The sequence below is a fragment of the Gossypium arboreum genome, chromosome 11 (genome assembly GCF_025698485.1).
Source record: "Gossypium arboreum isolate Shixiya-1 chromosome 11, ASM2569848v2, whole genome shotgun sequence".
Classification (NCBI taxonomy): domain Eukaryota; kingdom Viridiplantae; phylum Streptophyta; class Magnoliopsida; order Malvales; family Malvaceae; genus Gossypium; species Gossypium arboreum.
The window spans coordinates 29,121-50,108 of record NC_069080.1 but is presented as its reverse complement, the minus strand read 5'-3'; the positions used below and the strand labels follow the sequence as shown (position 1 = coordinate 50,108).

Sequence of the window (20,988 nt, the reverse complement as noted above, 5' to 3'; positions counted from 1 at the left end):
ATTATATACCTCTCGATTAATAATTTTTCTAATTACTTAATTAATTTAATTTATCTTTCGATCTCATTTAAACTAATTGAAGACAATTGAATATATACTGATGAAGTCTCGTTTCGGTCTTACTTATCTATTTATAATAAAGGAGTTATAGATACTAACCATTGTAATATATATATATATATAACGGGTAAAAGTACGCTGAATAATTCATGGTTGCTCCTATAAATGAAAGGTTGTTATAAATAGTAATAATAAAACATAGAAATCAACTTTGTAACTAATTAGGCTATTTCAATCCTCTAGATAATAACATTATTTATTTGCCAAATTCTGGATGCTATGAAAAGGTTATGTCTATAACAACATTTTAGATTTAGATAATATTTTATTTTTAAAAACATAATTATACTAAAAGCTATAGTATATAATAGTTAGTAAAATTTAAATTGCAATCTTAATTATGAATATAGTCTAATTTATAAAAAATATTCATTTAATAAAATGTGATTATATATTTATGTAAAATTTAAATATTTTATTAAAATAATATCGTAACTAAAATTTATTATTTTCATTTCATTAGTAATAAAATTAATTTCATTAAAGTAAAATTGAGAGACTACTATAAATAACTAAATTAGTAAATAAAACCCATTTCACAATAAACTTACTGTAATAATAAAATTAATAAAATGTTAATATAGAGTGTTGTTACATATCATGTCAGATTTAGGATCATTCCCTCAGCATTATTGAGATGACGAGTACAGTTAGTTAATAAAAACAGTGCCTTAACATTCGGGGAATCATTTGACACTCCTAACATTTTCAATGACAAGTGCCAAGGGACTGGATGCCATCGCTTACAAGAACACCATTTGCATAGGAATGGAGCAAATTGACACTGCTGAAAGTAGATAATAGAATGTTCTAAAAACATGAAAATCTACTCCCTAGTGTCTCCTCAATTAGATAAGCAGTTGCAAACATTCAGACGATAACTTCGGCGCTATCAACTGAATAATGTCTTTGAACCATTTCTGTTTTATAAATGAGTTTAGTTTGGTAGATGCAGTTTCACCCAACGAAGCAGAGCTTAGTTTGTAAAACCCTCCTTTCTATGCCAAACTTAGGGTTTTACACGTGATATGTTATTTCCTATAAATAGTTTATAGTAATGAGCAATTGAAATAAAGTACACGTGAGTATGCCAGCTGCTGACAAGTTCCCGGATCAGGAATATAAACAGAGTCCGGCTTCTTAGTCGGTTAGACCTAACTTCAATTTTTAGAAAGATGAATGACGTGTAAAAATTCAACGTCAAACTTCAACTATCTCAGTTTTAATAGCCCATTACAATGACATTGACGGCATAGTTGCATGACTAAAACTACAACTAGTTGATAAATTAGATAAGATTAAAATTCAACATCAACCAGGGCAACGAAGCCATGATAAATCAGAAATGGGCTTAGAATCAAAATTCGGTGACCACTTTAATTAGGAAAAAAATTAAGGGAAAAGAACCAAGGCACGAAAGATATGCACTAAAACCAGTATGGGCACCAATCTCTAATGTCTGCGCAAACACAGCGCATGATTGCCAACAGTTATAATATCTACAATGGGCAACTCATCTGCATCATAACAAATTCAAGGAACGATTGGCATGAAAAACCCAGACAGATTCTTTTATGATAAAGTTGATACAGCAAAAGGTGGGGGTCGGAGACTAAGAACAGCATCAAATGGCTCACTTACCACCCACCCTCTAAGAGCACACAGGTTCCTTCTGGGGGTTAGCCCATGCCTATCCTTGAATAACTGCAAACATATAACATAAATCTGGTCACAAAGAGAATTTGTAATTCTAATAAAGTTCCTCTCCGCCTTGCCACTATCAAGAGTTGACATGGAAGTAGCAAAATGGAGGGAAGAAAGTTAAAGGCCTTGCCAAAAGAAGATGAGAACAAAAAAACCTAAATGACTTACAAGATTTCATGGGTCACCAGATAGGGACATTTAAGGATTCCTACTACCATGAAGATTGCTTGTATCCATCCCAACAACCCTCAAGTTCCTTCTTTTTCAAAACATCACCTGCCACTTGATACATCCTTGCTTGCTCCTCTGCCAGGGCCTGTGAACTCACAACAGACAGTTGTCTAGATGCAAGCGCTATTGTCTCATCTCTTCCTTCAATGTCCAGGCCTCCAGGCCCTGCATTTAAGTCTAGACCTTGTCTTCCCCATGCCCTACCATTCTCAGCAATACTATTACCATTATTGTGTACAAGGCTAACAACATAGGGCCTTGGGTAATGGGAGGGAACAGCACCAGCAGGACCCAACAATTGTGCATGGACTGAGGGTAAACAAATCCTCCCACCATGAGATGAATCAGAATAAGTTGCTGAGCTGCCAGGAAAGCTGGTTGAAGGAAGAGGAAACGTTGCTCCAAAGGGGAACGTGGGATACTGGAAAGGAGTTGATAGGTAGGGCACTGCCAACGAAGAGGACAAGACAGGTCCCCTATATGCATCAGAATTAAAGGGGATGGCAGAGGCACCAGTAGGGGGACCAGGACCCAACACCCTTTGTGGTCCACCAGTTGCAACAGGAAAATGAGGTTCTCTATCAAACAAGATAGATGGAAGAGTGACAGCCGAGTATGTATTCCCTGTAGGAAACCATGACGAGAAATTTGCTATCTCAGAATTGTTTATTCGCAGGCTGGAAACTGGTGGTTGAGATGATATGTTACTGCTTCTATTACGCTGGCTAACTAGTGCAGCACTCACCTCATCAAGAATAGGTCCATTGTTCAAATCAAAGTCCCTGTGGAGACTTGCCTCACCATTAAAAATACCACATGATGATGACTTTATAGGCTGCATATGGACATCTAGTCTAAAGTTATTGCCAGTTGAAAGATTACCTAAATCAACAGGCACATCAACTCTATTCAAATCAAGATCAAGTCCCCCAGAAGAGCGAAATGTTAAATCACGATTATTTGTAAGGTCCGCTGCAGAGTCGGAGCCCAAAGCAGAACTTCGGGAAGCTAGATCATCAAGTAGTCTCTCATCAGGTACATTCAAATCAATATCCAGTGGAGGACGGCTTTGTTTCCCCGTAGTAGCTTCAGAAATGGAAGCATGACTTGTACCCAGGGGCATTTCCAAAATCTTTCTGGCAGCCGGCCGAAATGCACTAGTGGCTGCGGATCCCTTCCAACCAAGTGCTCCTTTACTCCTCAGTAGGTCATCTGGCAGAACAAAGGGCCATTTTGCAGCAGCAGTAACAGTAATTGAAGCAGGAACGCTGTTAGATGCAAAAGAAACAGATAAAGGCGTTGGGTTAATTAATTGGACAGAAGCAGGACACAGTGCTTCTGCCAAGTTAATTGGCTCCCCAAATTTCCCATCATCCACATTAAAGCCAGCATTCAAGTCAAATTTTACTTTAGCATCTGCACATGTAGCAGGAGTATCTGCAGTGGTTGATGTACGCTCCTCTACACCAGCCAAATTGGATCCCCTTATCCTAATAGGTTGTTTTGTTTCTATTAATATGGATGCCTTACAAGGAGATAGTCCACAGTATGGTTCAGGACACTCACTACCTTCTAAATTCTCCTCCATATGCTCAACTTTCTGGGCAGGGACCACTGAACCACAACAGATACAATTTAGTTACCCATTTTAATTACAAATAAATAAAAAGTTAAATAGTAAGTACTTCAAATTTAATTAAGACATCAATAACAGGAGAAGCATTACTTTCCCAATCAGGTTTTCGCTTCTCTTTGTCACTGGCTTGACTACGAACATCAGCCTCAACATCCTTCTCAGCCTTTACTACATTAAAAGTTTCCATCATATCATTAGAACCAGTAGGCGATGCTTTTTTATCTGTTCCTTTGGTAGAATGTCCAACAATAGCTGGTGACTTCTCAGGAGTATGTGAACCTCTGTCCATACCTTCAGTGACATCTGTTTTGCACTCAACATCAACTTCCATGGAGGGTGCAGATGAAGATCCTTCAACCACTTCTTTCTGAAGGTTTAAACCCAGATCAGAAACCTTATTTTCATTTGCCCCAAATGTGATATTCTTTTGTTTAATATCCAACCTCCCATCATCATCAACAGCACCAGCCTTTTTCTCCAGATGTTCTTTGGAATCTCCAATATCACTTGTCTTCTCCAAAGTGCTTGCAGAGGGAAAATTGACTAAAACAGCCGTTGTTATTTCCTTTACTTTACCATTTTCAAGACAATGTTCTGCAGTCCATGGTAAATCAATAATTGATGAAGTTAACTGCTCATTCAGCTCCACTCCAGATGTTTCTTGAGCGGAAACATTCATGCTGTCTGCATTTTTAGCCCATGATTTACCAGCAACAACACTCTGCTTCAGATGCTCATCATATACACATTCAACAGAGAAGTTTCGATCTTGAACAACCTCATACCCAACAGAAGGTTTTTGTGTTGTATCATTGCCCATGGAAGAGAGCTCAACAACAGGGGCATTTCTTTGTGGAGAATCAACTCTGGAAGCCACATCCGACTTAGGAATCTCTCCAGCAGCCACACTAGCAAGCAAATTCATTCCAGCATCATCCACAACCGGCATGCACGCATTTGCTTTAGTGTACTTAACAAAACTATCAATTAGAGTATTTATGGAGTTCAAAGAAGCCCTCTGCATCTTCCTTGATTTAATTTCATTTCCAGAAGATGAGGAAGCAACTTTTGTGACTTCGGTTATTTTCGTAAGATCTTCTCCGGTTCTACAGTATTCTTCATCAGGAACAGCTGCGGGTAAACTCTCTCCCTCATCAGACCCAGACAGCAGATCTTTTACATCATTGCTCTGCCAGGATTCATTATTTACATCAGTTATAACATTTTCCTGGTAAGTACCACTCTTCTCCTTCATGTTATGTTTGAATTGTTCCTGCTTCTCTGAAAGGACAGGAGAAGAAGCTCTGCTGTTTGTAACCAATTGATCTTCAAGAGATCCTCCACTAACACTTTGTGCTGGACCTCTACCTTGATTTGGGATTTTAACAATGAACTTATTACCATTACCCTCAGCGATAGAAGCATCCACCGCCTTTTCACATGTTAAACTGGACTGTGATATGTTTCCAGGAGCAGAATTTCTGTGCAAAGAAGAATTATTGCATGGTCCGGTTTCCCTTTGAACCCCCAATGGCCCCGGCAAACCATTAATGAATTTCCGGTGCCGTGATGAGCTACCTGAGATCTTAGTCACAGTTCCTGAACCAGCTGCAGAACTTCTTGCATCCTCCTTTACTGGAATTTCCCCCATCTTCGCATGATCACTAGAACATGACAGAGTATTGCTGTGGAATTGACTAGAACTGTTGATTTTCTCATCCCTTGTGGTTGCTTGAGGATCAGAGGTGCCAACAATAGTAGCATTTCGCGCCTTTGTTCTGGCTGAAGCAGGCAATGTTGATGCCTTCATAGGTACCGGCGTTGCAGAAGCAGACTTGGTTGCAGTCTCTCCTTGAACAAGCTTAACAAAACCAGTTTTAGTTGCAGAGAATTGTGTTACTGAACTCTTCACTGCAACCTCAGAAGGTCTATAGTTCTTGATTCCACATTTAGCAACATCTGACCAGGGAACAGACTGATTTGGACCATATTTAGCATCCAACTCAACCTGAACTCTTTTTTTCCATGTATCAACTAAACTCCTTGCTTTCTTCTGTATTTCAACATTTTTATGAGTACGCAAAAGATTCACAGACTTGCCAATGCTACACATCTGCAGAACTGTAAGATTTACTGGTAGCTTATCAAGTGCTTGGAGTAAGGTTAAAAGAAAATTGTCAATTGATCTATCATCCTTGGAGCCACTACTACCACCAATCTTCCTTTTCTGGGCTTCCTGGAGCCATTCATCAAAAACATTCAACCCTCTGAGCTGAACAAAACGACTAAGACAGTCAAACTTGTGTGTAGCTGCTATAACACCAGCAAGCATTGATCGGCTCACCAAGTTTATTTTCCTCTCATTTCTCTCACGAATAATGAGCTGAACCAATTTCCCAACTTCTCCATAATCTTGCAGTCCCCCTTTTTCAGTAATTTTTGCAATCTCAAATTTTAAATTAATTTCTGGTATAATATGACCAGAATCCACATCATCCATTCTATTAATACATTCTCGTTTGACAGGTTCAGAGACTTGATCCCCATGCTCCCTTTTCTTTCCCTTACCCTGAGAAGAAAATGAAGGACTATCTGAACCGGGTATTAACTGTGATGCTGATGTCAGATCATTCATTGGCTTTGGTTTCGGCACTGTAGCATGCATTTCTATACGCGTCTTACGTAACAGTTGATCTACTTCTTCCTGCAGTTCCTGTAAACTGAAAATTTACTGACTACAAAGCTTAAGAAAATGTATGCTAAACTAGAAGAGAATCTAGAACTCACATAAATATAATCTTGATCAGTTAGCCACCATAAACACTTGTTTGTAGTGTCATAAACTCGTCGGCACACAAATGAGCAAATCCCTGATGGAAGGTCAATGTCTTTAGGAAGGAATGAAACTTTACATGGATGAAGCAACAATCCAGCAGGAATCTCATCCTTATGGAAGGAATAAAAGATCTCGTTTGGAGCAGCTTCCAATAGGATGCCTTTGCCAAGCTTTACTTCAGCAGGTTGATATAGCCAATTCACACCCAACAGTAACTTATTTTCTTTAGCAGCAGTTAGAGAATGGATTATTCCAATAAAAAGTGGAGAATCTTGGGCTGGTTTGAAGAGAGTACAGCCACCTACACTGAATCTGTGTCCATCCTATAACAAACAAAATAGGTGGTGTCAATAAACAATTGAACAACAAACCAGGTAGGAGAAGCTTACGGTGATGATATAAAGCAATTTGTATGGGTAAAGAACTACGAGCTGGATCAACAACCAGACTGGCATTGATCAGTTATATCTAAAAATCATAAACTTATTAACTCATAGAGGAAGCAACCAAGATTAGGTAGAGATGATAATTCAATACAAACAGAACCAAGGGAAAAGAACAATCATTGGCGGGCAATGCAAATTGTTTCAACCATTCAGAACTGTTGTGACTCCAATAATCAAGCTTAATTAGATATGAAAGACTTCAGAGAATCATATCTACAAATAAAGTTGCATATAGTGCCATTTAGAGCATGACTGGTCAGCTACAGAACAAATTTTTGAAAGAAATACTCTCATTGGTAAATCGACAACAGATGGTAACAAGCTAATACACATATGAATGTACTATTTCAAAGAAGCTGAAGAGAATCCAATGCAATATATTATAATTAATAAACAAAAATTATTCCCATGTGACCAGAGTTCATCATTAACAGAAACATGTTATAGCAATTCAGATATGTTCAAAGATTATACGACCATAACCAAGGAAAACATTAGTCATTTGAAAGTGTGATAATCATATCTATTTCCATTGAAGATATGCTAATACATTTCTCTAGACTCATACTACATGCTAGAAATAAGGTACAACTCTAATGTACATTTTAGCACAAGAAAAATCGTGTACATTCTCGTTCATATACAAGTTAAACCATATGTATAAATGGGAAGAAATATGCATAAAAAAAAACTAACTAATTACCTATAGTAGAATAAGATACATTTGAAGAAGCCCAGGACTTGCCTTATAGGAACAAGACCTAAAAGCTAGCAGCTAATAATTAATTAAGAAGCAACTATTGTATTTACAGCACCAAAACCATCAGAGCAATAACACCCTGCAAACTACATAAAAAGCTTTGGGAAGAAACTTGTTAAGGAAAATTTGTTACTTAGGTATTTGAGTAAGTAAAACCTTTTGCAATCATCAATCCACCATGTAAAACTATATATTTCTTTGTTTCTATTCCTAGGTAATAAAAGTATATATATGTCAAGTAAAGACTAATAAATATTTACATTGTACTGTTTTCCTATTCCCTCACTAAATCAATGAGACAAAACCATATCCTAACGGAGTAAATCACTTCATGATTCAAGCTATTCCAAATATAGGAAAGATTTCAAATATCTTGAACAACAATAAGTCTGGTGATTACCCCTCAACCTCGGTAATGATGATCCAGAAACTATTTTCTTTTTGAGTATTTCATGTTTCAAGCTGTTGAAAATGGGAAGTTTCCATTGTTCTGGTCAACAACAATGCTGGTGAATACTTCTCCTTAGCACTCCTTGAAAGTAGGCAAAGTCCTAAAATTCAGGTGCATTTACAGTGATCTATAACGAATGCAAATATCTCTTTCATCTCCTAATACTTTCTTCCTGGAATTTCCTTGTGCTTGGATTAAGTAATAGAACCCATGAGGCAGTAAAAATTCAGATAAGTCAATAGAAGTACCACAACATCTGTAAAATAGCTTCTAGCAGATGAAAAGTAGAAGAATCCTTCTTGTCTCATGATTTTGTACACAAAAGGTTTACATTAAGGCAAAAGCAAACGGAAGAAAGGGGACATATGCACCTCAAACATAACTAAATTATATTGTAGTGCACTCTCCATACCATATGAACCCATAAAACTAAGTCGAACGTTCTTACAAATGCACCTCAGCAAAACAATCCACCCAAAACGTCAATAAATATGCATTCCTACCAATCAATCCGAAATTAAAAAATTCCCACAAAAACCCATTCCGTTCCCTAAATTTTACCAAAAACGAGCACAACAAAATCATTCAGAAATTTCAAAACCAAACCAATAAAATAAAAGAAAATCAGGACCATTCCACACTTTCCCAGAAAGTCAAGCCTCAATCTCAAAATTCCCAAGAAAAAATAAAGCCCTTTCTTCATTTCCTCCTAATCACTTAAATGGGAAAAAGTGAAGAAAATAGCAAACAAAAAAAGGGGGAGGTACTATAAAAGAACAATTGAATGGAATCAACGTCAAAGACGTTGTATAAAAATGTTATACCTTTGAAAATGAATTAATGGTAGATAAAAAAGAGAGAGAAGCACCACTATCACCACTCAGAACCGCGGTGGCAAGTGTAGGGACTGTCAACATGTGCCGTTCTATTTTCCTCTCTTCACCTCTTCCTTGCCCACGCATAGCCTTGCATTTTCCCCTTCGAGTACCATCAAACTTTCCCTCCTTATTATTTCTATCTTCTTTCCCCCTGTTCGATTTCCCCCTTTCTTACCCGACATCCACCAAATGCCAACCGTTCACCGTCTGCCAAAAATCTTCCCTCAACCAAACCTTGATTTCCCCCAATTTGGAAATTTCATATACAAAACCCTAATCCATTCGCTCGCGATTCTCCCGTTTACCTGATCAAATTCAATCTCCGATCCATCCACCACGTTTGATTTCTTAAGCCGCCTTCCAATCTATAGAAGCAAATATAATTTTAAAACTAAAAATAAGAGAAAGGGCAAATTATTTCGTCTCGATTTTTAGAGAGAAAAATATATTCGAAGAGAGGCAGCAAAATGAAAGGTGCAAGGTAGGGCAGAGCGGGCAATTGGGTTGGGCACCGCGGACAGTTCGTGCAACTTCATAACAAGGGCAGTTATAGTCACAGGTTTGTGACGGAAATGAAAGATAGCTACTCGAAGTAGGGGTGAACTTCATTCGGTTGGATGTTTTAAATTTTGAATCATTCAGGATTCGATTTATAATCCATCTAGGTTTATTATTTATTTATTATTTATTTATAATCTATAGTATACCAGTTTCGAAAACTAATAAAAATATCTTTTATTTTTATCATATTATTTAATTCACATCTAAAAATAATTATAATTTTATTATGATATGAATTATTTTTCTAATATTATTAAAAATTATTTGTCTATAAAGTAACAATTTTTAATATGATATTTAAAAATTAGACATTAAAATTATATAATTTAGAGAATTTTAAACTGAAAAAATATAATTTATTATTAATTATATTACTAAATTGGCATTAAAAATAATTTTAGTATATTAATAATTATGGTGTGGTAATAAAATAATATTAATTAACTATCAATTAATGTGAAATTGAGTAATAGTTCTATTTAAAAATTAAATAATATATTTTAATTAATAAAATTTTAAATCTATAAAATCATTGAATATAACTAGATAAATTAAAAATAATAAATATCTAAGTTTTTATAATTAATTTTTAATTAAATAAATATATTTTAATCAATATATATAATTTTATTTTAAATAGGATAATAATTAACTTTTTATAATTAATAGAAAGTAAATATGTTTTTCAAAAAAGAAAATAAATATGTGAGATTAACTTAATAGGTTTTGTTCCATCACCCCAAAAATGAATAATTTATCTAATATGTTTATGAAAATAAAATTTATTAAAAATGTTAAAATATGAATTTTTAATATTTTTATAGAAAATATTTCGATTGGTGTTCTATTCTGAATGTTAAATTATGGGCTATATTTTGTGGGCTTGATGTTGCTAAACTTAGAGATTATATGAAAGTTATTGTAGAAAGTAATCGTTTCGAGGCAATAAATTACCTTACAAATAAGTCTGGGAAGATAATTCATTGTTCTTGGTCTAAAAAATTTTTGCGGTTAAAAGGTGTTTTAATGGTAAAGTTTCAATTTATTCAAAGAGAGGAGAATGTGGTTGCTAATTGGATAGCTGGAATTTGTCCGTGAGGGGAATCAAAATTTTCGATTATTAATTTTCCTATTTTTCATGTTATATAACTCATGTTAAAAGATAAATTAGGAAATTCTTTTGTAAAAACTAAATAAACTCAATAAACCAATCGACTAAGATCATGTAAATTGCCAGACACCAACCAGCCCTGAACACCTATTTGATCCACTGTTCCCAAAAAGTAGATCATTAACAACAGAGAAACTGCAGTTGAAATCGGACCAATCAAAAAACAAATGGCAAAATGAAATCCCCAATAGTTATCACATCAAAGGCCATTCAAAGAAAATCAACTCCACCTCGACACTAAAGAAAACTCTCATTTAAAAAACAAGCTAAAATCCTATACGGTAGAAAAGAAAAACTTACAGTTTTTTTAGTCTATTACTCGCATTAAAAATATATATATATATATTACGACTCCGCCAATCATTCATCAATGAACCATGGGTACAACCTTAGTCATTCATTTTTAAAGCACTTGTTAAGGGTCCTTTCTTTGGCTATTTATCTAGTTTTATTTCATATGTAAATGCAAGTGAGTAAACGTTATGAATTTGAGAATTGACAAGCAAAGGAGAAACAGAAAAATGGTCTTATTAACAATTTGTATTTCCCTAAAAATTTACCTATTACCCCGGAAAGAAAATCAATCTATCAGAGGAAGGAAAATATACATCAATAAAAAGAATCCAACCCAAACCATGCTAAAGGCCCAATATGAAAACTAAATACCCAAAAAATTAATTTTTGGTTGGGGTGAAAAAAAAAAAAGTAGTAGTAGTAGTTCAACCCTCTCATCCTATCCTGTTTTAATGTTACTCAAGGACACCTTACGTTCCTTCCTGGGCCTCCATAGTAAAAGTAATCTCCCCAAACATTATTTCTTCCTTGTCTGATGTCGTAGCAATCAGAATGATCGGCCAATAGGTGAAGGTTTGTTAGGGGCAGCAAATTATTATCCCAATCAACAGTTTGCAAGTTCCGAAAATAAGCTGCCTTTCCAAACCCTTCTTCAGCAAAATGTCCACTGCCCATTTGTGTTGATGTGTGGAATCCTGACGATCTAGTGTTCACAATTTCTCCTCCAAATTGTATCATGTTGGCATGGCTTCTCAAGTGACTGAAGAGAAATGCAGGCCAATATCCAACCAGTAATCCTGATCCAAATTCTAACCACCAATGTCCATGTTTTGGATCCTACAAAAACATTTACCGTCGATGTTGGAAGAGGTTGCAGTCCATTAAAGTTTTATTTGTCACGACCAGCTTGGAATTTTTTTTTCTGAATAATATTCCCCTTGTTTTCTTGGTATGGTCAGATGTATCATAAAGTAGGCCAAAAATCAAAGAAATTTTTTACTTTTAGCGGCATAATTGTCCTCTTAAATAGAGCAATAAGAGCTAAACGTTGGTGGTGCTTGTGTTCTTATTTTCTAAAAGATTATATAAGAAATAGAATACAAAGTTGACACATTAATAAACAGTTGAAGACAAAAAAGATTAAAGAGACGAGTTTTGCATTTCAATACTGTCCAGAATGGAGAAGGTCTCAAGTCATTATCATTAATCTCTAAGTCAATTTTAGATTTTATTAAGGTTGCAAGTTTAGCGCTTTATTAATTTCGTTCTCAAGGTTACGCAGTCAAAACATTGAAGCAGCAGATGTGAATCAGTAAAACACCGAAAAGACCTTCCCTTATTTGTTTTTTTTTTAAAAATGATGCCATATTGTTAATTTACTCCATTCAAACTTTGTATAGTTCTACTTTGAGGAATTGTGCAAGCACCCACCTTCCAAACCATTATGTCGATGTCAAACTGTCTGCCATTGTAGGAGGAGATTGGAGAGATTGCTGCTCCAATAGCAATTTTATTGGTGGTTTGGACAAAGCCCGAACACAGCAAGTTGTAGCATCCTGTGGCTCGGTATGCATCAGTCTGTCAATTCAAAGCCAATTAGCAGTTGGTTTGTTTTTCAAGGAAAAATACATATTTTCAAGTTTGATTCCAAGATGTTACTCACCGTCCAGTATGTGAAGAATCTAGGGTAATTATCTCCATATAATTCAGGGCTAACCTGAAGTAGAATAAATGCAATTGTTCATTAGATTTAGAAGCATGCAGAAGATGGTGGTTCAACAGCTTAAACAAAAGAATTTTGCACGTTGATAATGGAAAGCAACTTGGAAAAGGGTTTTGCAGAAAGCTCGTGTTTCACGCACCATTTTGATGTTTCTAGGATACTATTTGAAAGTTAAATATAACATATTTACGACTGAGGTTTTCTTCTCAACCTCAGGATATTAATTGAAGATAGGGACTTGCCAATAGAGAGATTCTGCATTATGTATTAAAAATTGAAGGACATGCCTGCCAACCAGCTTCAATGGTATTAAGATCATTGCCAAAAGAACCAGAGATGATCCATATCTGTGACAGGCTAAACTCGTATTCATTAGTCACATGAGGCGCCCACACGTTTAAGCTTGCCTTTGCACCATAATACTGATCTCCATTCAGAAACACAACTGCGTGCTGCAACGAGAAAAAATGAACTTGTCAAAACATTTGCATCATTTCAGCTTGATGAGAAGCATTGAAAGGATGGGAGATGATAAAGGATTGGCTATCATGAGAAGTAAAAACTCAATTAGTCGAGAGTAGTGCTCTATAATTTAAATCAACTTTAGAGTCCAATATCCCTTCAATGTCTGCCTTGTACTGTTTTTCCCCAACCAACTCCTGGCGAACTGCTAAAACAGTGGAAAATCAACTTAGCCGAAAACTATCCCTTCGGCTGGAATGAGAAATGGAAGCTAAGACATATTTTTCGCTCTAAATCATCTCAATGCTGGGTTGCTAATTGATAATAAAAATGAATCACACAACTTTTGGGTCAAAATGCGAGAAAATATGTTTTTAAATTCTCAGGTCGTAGTAATTGTCGGAATCCCAATCTGGGTTAGATGTTAGATAATTTTTTTACTGTTTCGATGACGTAAAGATAAGGTACTAACCTCATGGCCGCTGCCTGTTGAGTCTCTCCTTACATGTCTTCTTCTTGTTCTTCCATATCTCCTAACAGAACTTGCTCTCAAAACGTCTTTCTCTGTAGTTCTTCTGATTGGAACAGTTCCTTGGGGGCAAGATTCACCTGAGCCTGTCCATAGTTGCAAGTTATCAGGGTTTGCATCGGTAGAGTTGTGACGTTTTGGCCTCGCCGGTAGATCCTGTCAAAATGAGGTTGTTTCATGGCGATGCTCCAAACTTGCAAAGTTTCAGATACTCACCGACATTGAATTTGTTTATTTCTAAATATCAGCTAAACTGGTAGAGCAGAAATTTACCGATGTTTTCTGCCCTCTAAGCTCAGGGTGATCGAAAGCAGGTTGAAGATGAGAGAGAACACAATCTATGATATCACCATCCGGACTCTGCAGCAACAAAACTGTTTAAAACTCGTGGAACAAGACTAGAAGAAAATTCCAAACAAGATATGACAGGGGAAAGAAGATGCCAGCCTGAATTGTCTTCACAGCAGGCTTATTGATCTTCTTGAGATAAGCATTTATTCTCCTTAGCTTCTGAATGTCCTTAGCAGGTTTAAAAGTATGGTTTTTCATTTGCCGGTTACCGGAATCTGACATCAATGGGGAGGACAGGACAGGGGCAAGGGAGGAAGCAACAACAAGGAAACCGACAAAAAGAGAAATCGTTGAGAAACTGTTGTGGGAAACAGAATAAGCCATAGTTATGGAATGTTTTTGAGCAGTTGCTGTTTGTCTTGATATGAAGGAGTGCGTTTGTGAACATTAGCGTTGTATTATTGCGTTCACAACACAACATGGTTTATTCCCAAGTTTTGTCCCGGGCAATGAAGCTCTCTTCATGCCCTTACGAAACAGAAGGTTTTTATTTTTATAAAAAGAAAAAAGACCACTCCTCCTGAAGACTTGTTCTAGACTTTTACTCCCATTGACTCTCTATGTTTCAAACCCTCAACTCTTTCTGTTTGTAAATTGGGATAAATAAAAGAAATGGAAGAAGAGAGAAGATGATGACCTTATAGAAGACAAGATAATAACGTAAAGAAACTTAAATCTCTTAGAAAGGGAAAAAAATCCTTCAATACTAAGAGACCTGAGAAAGAAAGTAATTGAAGGACAAAAAGCAAAGAATGACCATAAATTCTTTGTCATAAAAGGAAAGCTGAAAAGGTATTATTGATATTATGAAAAGCGTGCATTGATTGAAAACCAATTCTATGCTTTGGAAAGTTGCGAATGTTTTTTCTTTTATACAAAGTAAAAAAGAACTCGCATTGGGTTAATGGTATTCAAGTTGGTAGTTGGCTCGTATTATGAGCCACTTAACGCGAGCAATGTCCACTGGGCAGACTTGGACTGGGATTATGCAACATTGTCAAATTTATATCATTTCGCATCAACTATTTTTTCTATCCATGGGTTGGACCTAACTATTTAACTTTAAATCAATTGTATCATCTGTTGGCAATTAAGAAAATTTTCATGTTTTTTCACTTTCAGAGAAAATTGCCCCAACTAATTGATATATTCTTATATTTTTTACTCTTTTCATTCGAAAAGAAATGAAATTAGAAAAAGAAAAACACTTGGTCCTCCATCGGTTGCAATGCGGTCACATCAAAATTAAAGGTTGACCCCTCCATCCATATAATTAGCAACTAATTGCTCCAAAACCACTCAACATCCGGATTAATTTTCCTAAGAAGTACTAAAATTGTTCCAAGGCGATAATAAGTCAGGGACAATGAGGTGCAATGTTAGGAAGTTAGGTCTGAGATTAAAATTATAAAATTTTAAACCACTAAAAAAATTATTTTAGAAAGACCTGTTAATTTTTGACAAAATAAAATTGGATGCACCCTTGGCCATAATATCAATTCTTAGCCTTAAGTTTGACATGAACCTACCATCAAACTAGCCATGCGAATGTCTATTTTACATGCATCATAATGGTAGAGGTTGCTGTTAAGCTTATGGGCTTAGTGGGGTGAAGATGCCCTACTGCCTGCACCATTAGGAAATCTCTCAAGGCCATAGCTATCCTAGAGTAAAAGTTAAATAAAGACAATTCTAACATGAATCTGAGAGAATTAGAGGGGAAGAATCAGTATTATAGTAATCTAAATAGTACATTCATCTTGAATACCAGCAGTAAATTTTTATAATCCTTTGGATTAGGGTCTGGGATGAATAGCCCGTGGGTGTTGAAGCACAAAGATATGGGGCCTTTGTCCTGGTTAGCTTTTAGGATCCTGGGTCGGGATGCTTGCCACTTCCAATATCTCCCCTTTAGTATCTATATTCTTTTATTTTTTTATATTTTTCCTCTCTTCTTTTCACAAATGCCCACTTATAGTCTCACCCACCTCTGCAACAAATTAAAGCAAGCTAGCCGCTGAGGAATATTGGGCCACTAAAAGTCTCCCTCGCATTTTAAAACCACCGGCGTGACCACGGGGGGGATTATTAAGGTATTTCAGTGCAGGCAACATGCTTTTTTGGGGGGGTAAAGTTAGCTTCAGAGAATAGATTCCAGACCCCACCCCTAGAAACTATATGGTGTATAATATACACCGGTAGTTGAAATTCTTTGTTTGCCACTCTCATGAAAGTTTGTTTATTGTAATAATAATAGTAATACTTTGCTTTTAGTGATAAAGAGAATATGATTTAATGACATTATAATTATAATGTAAAACTACAATATCTCTGACAAAGGCTGTCAAGACCATGCTCCCTAAAGGATATAAATATGATGTTCAAAGAACTTAAAAGATAGGCGGTCAAATTTCTTTTTTAATAATCTGAGACTGTTGCAGTAATATAAGTGTTTAAGGTGAAACAATTAAATCAAACTCTTAAATGTAAAACCAGAGCCCTGAAATGCACGGTAATGTATCTCAGAAATGAACGGATGACAGCTCCTTAGAAGTTGCTAAGGAGTGAGCAGACAAGTGATTTTGTCTTTGAAGTGAGCATAAAAAAGTGATTGCATCATAAATTGAAATCTCGACCAATCGGGTCTGATATAACTCAAGTTACAGCATTTGAGCAATTAAAATTTATAATCAGTTGGAAAATGTTTTTTTTTTTTTCAACTTTTTTTATTTTATTAAACAAATTAATTAAAAGGAACAGATCATTTCTGGGGGTCCGAGAGACTTTACCATCAAAGGACAATCCAATAAAGTCCAAGCACGCGAAGCTTGTTGGATGGTGATGCTTGTTTGCCAAGCACAATTAGATTGTCCAACAAATCATAGTGTTTGCCTGCAAGCGTCTACTTTAATTAAAGGATGACGATGGTGATGTGTTATCTGATTGAGATGTGGAGACCATGTGACATAATATATAATAACCATTCTTTTAACCATCTTTGTTGAAAGAAAAGCTTAAAATATTTGTAAGACTCTCTAAAAGAATGGCTATCCTTTAAGCTAAATGAAACTAACAATCGCATGGGTGTCAACGATTGCCCCAGCATTGTTAGCAAGGATGTTGTTTTATTGGAGACCATAATGTACCTAAAGAAAATTTTACCCCAAAATGGACCAAAAATACTACCACGGAATATTCAGGCATAAGGTCTTATGGGGCATGCACAAACATTCTCAAGTACTCAAAGCATTCAAGTAATAACTTTTGTTGCCAAATTTGACCATTATAGGGAATCGACAATGATGATTAATTGAAGATAAATGAATTTTTTTGAAACAATTTTCCTTTGTTGAGCCTATAAGTGATTTTTTTTATAAGTTGGTGTCATGATTTTGTGCGCTTTTATCTCATTATTATACAAGTGAATATGCAATCTTTTAGGATAAATTACTAAGATAGTTACTAAAGTTTTAGAATGTTCCTGTTTTTTCTGTTTTTTTTAGTTACTCTTGTTAAATCAATTGTGATCTGTAGTCACTTTATCATTACATATATTTAGTCATCAAACAAAAAATAGATCTTGATTCAATAAATTTAAAAAATATATATGTCAATTTGGACTTAATTGTTAGGCCTCACAATCACCTTCCTTTTGTTTCGAAACCTCAGGAGTATGAGAGGCGCTTTAACATCATGCCTCGTGGTCAGTGGATGGATAAGATCGAAGGGGAGATGAAGTCAGTGCATGGTGAGTTGTGACAAGTGAAGAATCAGTGCACCCCAACAAATACGCAATTGGTTGACATCCAAGCCCAACTTAGCCAAATGATGAACATGATGCAAAGGCAAGTTGGCACGGCCATCCCAATCAATACTAAAAATAACCCTCGAAGAGATGGGAAGGAGCACATAAAAGCTATTTCGCTTTGCTTGGGTACAGTTTTGGAAATCAAATTGTTCCAGCTTCGAATGAGGTAAATGAGGAAGATGATTCTGTGAATGACTCTCCAAACGATGATAAGACTCAAAAATAGAGGAGAATGTAACCGAACTTGAACTAAAGCAAAGTACCAATTCCAGTGGTAAAAGTGTATACCATTCCTATTGAGGCTTGAGGACAATAAGAAAGGGATGATGCTGAATTTTTAAGTTTCTCAACTTATTTAAGTCCCTAATTGTAAATCTATCCATGTTAGAACTTATTGATAAAATTCCTGATTATGCAAAGTTCTTAAAATAAATTATGGCTAGGCATAAGAAACTTTAAAAATGGGAACAAATAATTATAAATGCATCGTGTATTACTATCATCACTAAAGAGATACCCTCTAAGCTTAAAGATTCGGGGAGCTTCACAATTCCTATAGAGATAGGGGAATTGAACCTTAGTAAGGTCCTATGTGATTTAGGGGCCAACATTAATTTAATGGCTTTGTCTATTTATAACACTACAGTTGGCTGATAAGTCATTGGTACACTCTAAAGGTGTATTAGAGGATGTATTTTTCAAAGTTAGACAATTCATATTTCTTGTGGATTTTGTGGTTTTTGACTTCGAGGAAGATCTCAAGATTCTCATTCTATTGGGAAGACCTTCTTAGCAGTATACAAGTCTACCGTCAATATAGAAAAGAATAAGTTGATTATGAAAATCTATGGTAAATAAATTTGTAAAAACAAAATGCTAAAACGGTATCATTACTAAAGGTAAGTATCAATACCTAAAGAAAGGTATTGGTACTTCAACCCTAAAATCAATACTTCTCAATTTAATTTAATTTTTCTAAAACTTTGAAGCTCCAAATGGCATCAGTACCTATCAAGGGTATCGATACTTGTTTCTGAAATTTTGAAAATTTTACAAATTGGTCCTTATTCATGCTCAGGTCAACTTGAGAGCTTTTGTAAGCTCGACTAAGGTTCGGATTTAATTGGGTTACATAATATCTAGACGTTTTGAGTAATGATTGAATATTTGAATGATTTATTTATGATATACTCGATTACAAATTTTGAACATGTTTCAAATTAGATCTCGTTAAATTCTAGGTTGATTTTAGAGCATATATAGGCTTGTATAAGACTCGAGTAAAGTTATATTTGATGATTATTGAACTAAATTGACTATGATTGTATGAATTATTTTTTTATACTGAATGTTAATTGTCCTTTTTGGCTCTAGCAATAATTGTAGTATCTTGTAACTCGGACTTAACAATTGAATTGGGTGAGAGGTTTTACACTTAGTAAAAGCTTGGGATCATATAACATGCCATTAAGGTTATATGCAGCTTGATTAGGGATTTTATAAGTTATAACGATGTCTAGCATTTTTTGCAAATTCTCAGGTTATATATATGTCATAGGTTTAGTTTAGACAGGTAACCTTGATATAATGTCAGCTTGTGTGAGCAACTTATTCCCTTTACCCGAATCTATTTTACTCTAGTCCCATCAGATGATATTCAATTAACTAGAAATGGAAAGTTAAATGTGATTTGGAAATGAGATGGTATATGTTGATGTTTAAATTGTGATTGGTATGTGATTCCATTAAGATATTGATATTACTTATGATTTGGGAACATGTCTAACACATTTGCTTGCTAATGTTGTAATATGACTAGTTATGCCATCATGTGCCAAGGTTAGCCATGTTAAATGCGCAAATGATTAGTTTAATTATACTTAAACTTACTAAGCATTCTTAATGCTTATTCTAGTTGTTTCCTTTCATGTAGATTGTCGCCTTATGGAACTTGCAGAGCTAGATCAGTGGAGGAGCACACATTATCCTGGGATGGTAGTTATGTCCAATTTGAGTCTAGACAATGAAACATGTATATAAGAGCTTTCAGTATACAAATGTTTTGGAAAAATCCCAGTTTGAAAATGATTTTCTTGCACAATGGAAATTTAAAATTTGAAAAATGATCTGGTTTTGATATTTATAGCAATAAACCTTAACCGAATTCGTACCTATGTTTTGGCTTAGTTTACAACATCCTAGTTTTGGCGGATTTAAAATTTTGGGCGTGCAGTAGTAAACAGTTTGTCTGACATGGTGTTATTCGCTCAAATGATCATTTTGGCATATATATGTGGGCATATAGTAACCGTCACTTGATTTAGGGAGAATTTGATTTCATGATTCTATATTAAAGAGAAGTTTGTGTTAACTGTTAAAGGGTAAGTATCGAATGAGTGTTCGCTTAAGGTATAGTATGCAAGTTCTGTACGGAATACTATGATAATTAGTTTCCAAGTAACTTGGTTAGAAATCAACTAGTTAGCCTAGCTTGATAATTGTGATTGGAAGGTGTTTATTTATGTTTTTCTCGAAAACTGTAAGCCATTAAGAACGTAAGTTCTTAAACGTATGACAGTTGTTAAACTTCACTAAACAAGTTGAGTCATATTTATATGTGAAAGATGAGTTATGGTAGGGTTCTTCTTTCTTCTTCCTCTTCCTTAAGTGGTATTTACTAATACTGTAACGCCCCCTTTACCCGAGGCCGTCGCCGGAGTCGAGCACGAGGCATTACTAAACTTATTTGAGCACTTAAACAAATTCAAACAATTTATATCACATTTTCCAGACAAGCTGTCCAACTGCGTTACAGATGCAAAAAAAATCATATCTCGAGTTACAAAGCTCGAAATCCAAATCCGTAAATTTTCCCCAAATCTAGGCTCATATATCTACTTACTAAATTTTTTATAGAATTTTTGGTTGGGCCAATTAGTACAGTTTATTAGTTGAAGTCTCCCCTGTTTCAGGGTTCGGATACTCTGACCTTTGTGTATTACGAATCATATATCTCTCTGTATAGAG

General features: G+C 35.3%; 2 protein-coding genes across 4 annotated transcripts; both read right to left on the bottom strand.

Moving 5' to 3' along the window:
* Window positions 1-1,471: 1,471 nt before the first annotated feature.
* LOC108456758 (uncharacterized) lies at window positions 1,472-9,753 on the bottom strand. Of its 3 annotated transcripts, none has more exons than XM_017755408.2 (5): window positions 9,009-9,753; window positions 6,479-6,850; window positions 3,782-6,404; window positions 1,993-3,669; window positions 1,472-1,824 (listed from the first exon to the last, which is right to left on the bottom strand). In XM_017755408.2, exons 1-4 carry the CDS (start codon window positions 9,144-9,146, stop codon window positions 2,036-2,038), a joined length of 4,767 nt encoding a protein of 1,588 aa, XP_017610897.1. In that variant the 5' UTR covers window positions 9,147-9,753; the 3' UTR covers window positions 1,472-1,824; window positions 1,993-2,035. The 3 variants fall into 3 exon arrangements, with proteins under 3 accessions (XP_017610897.1, XP_017610898.1, XP_017610900.1); XM_017755409.2 differs by having other exon boundaries at window positions 3,782-6,395; XM_017755411.2 differs by lacking the exon at window positions 9,009-9,753 and having other exon boundaries at window positions 3,782-6,411; window positions 6,479-6,610.
* Window positions 9,754-11,304: 1,551 nt separating this feature from the next.
* On the bottom strand, window positions 11,305-15,024 carry LOC108454438 (uncharacterized). The gene is made up of 7 exons (XM_017752895.2): window positions 14,250-15,024; window positions 14,076-14,162; window positions 13,746-13,958; window positions 13,099-13,263; window positions 12,752-12,805; window positions 12,520-12,666; window positions 11,305-11,925 (listed from the first exon to the last, which is right to left on the bottom strand). The coding sequence occupies exons 1-7, from the start codon at window positions 14,475-14,477 to the stop codon at window positions 11,548-11,550; spliced, it is 1,272 nt and encodes a 423-aa protein (XP_017608384.1). The 5' UTR covers window positions 14,478-15,024; the 3' UTR covers window positions 11,305-11,547.
* Window positions 15,025-20,988: the final 5,964 nt, after the last annotated feature.

Bases quoted from the DNA above. Each gene is read 5' to 3' on its own strand.
- LOC108456758 (XM_017755408.2), bottom strand. From the start codon at position 9,146: ATGCGTGGGCAAGGAAGAGGTGAAGAGAGGAAAATAGAACGGCACATG. The intron at 6,405-6,478 runs GTGAGTTCTAGA...TTCAGTTTACAG, and splicing joins CTGATCAAGATTATATTTAT to GAACTGCAGGAAGAAGTAGA. The intron at 3,670-3,781 runs GTAATGCTTCTC...GTTGTGGTTCAG, and splicing joins GCGAAAACCTGATTGGGAAA to TGGTCCCTGCCCAGAAAGTT.
- LOC108454438 (XM_017752895.2), bottom strand. From the start codon at position 14,477: ATGGCTTATTCTGTTTCCCACAACAGTTTCTCAACGATTTCTCTTTTT. The intron at 13,264-13,745 runs GTTAGTACCTTA...TTCTCGTTGCAG, and splicing joins CAACAGGCAGCGGCCATGAG to CACGCAGTTGTGTTTCTGAA. The intron at 12,806-13,098 runs GCATGTCCTTCA...ATTCTACTTCAG, and splicing joins CCATTGAAGCTGGTTGGCAG to GTTAGCCCTGAATTATATGG.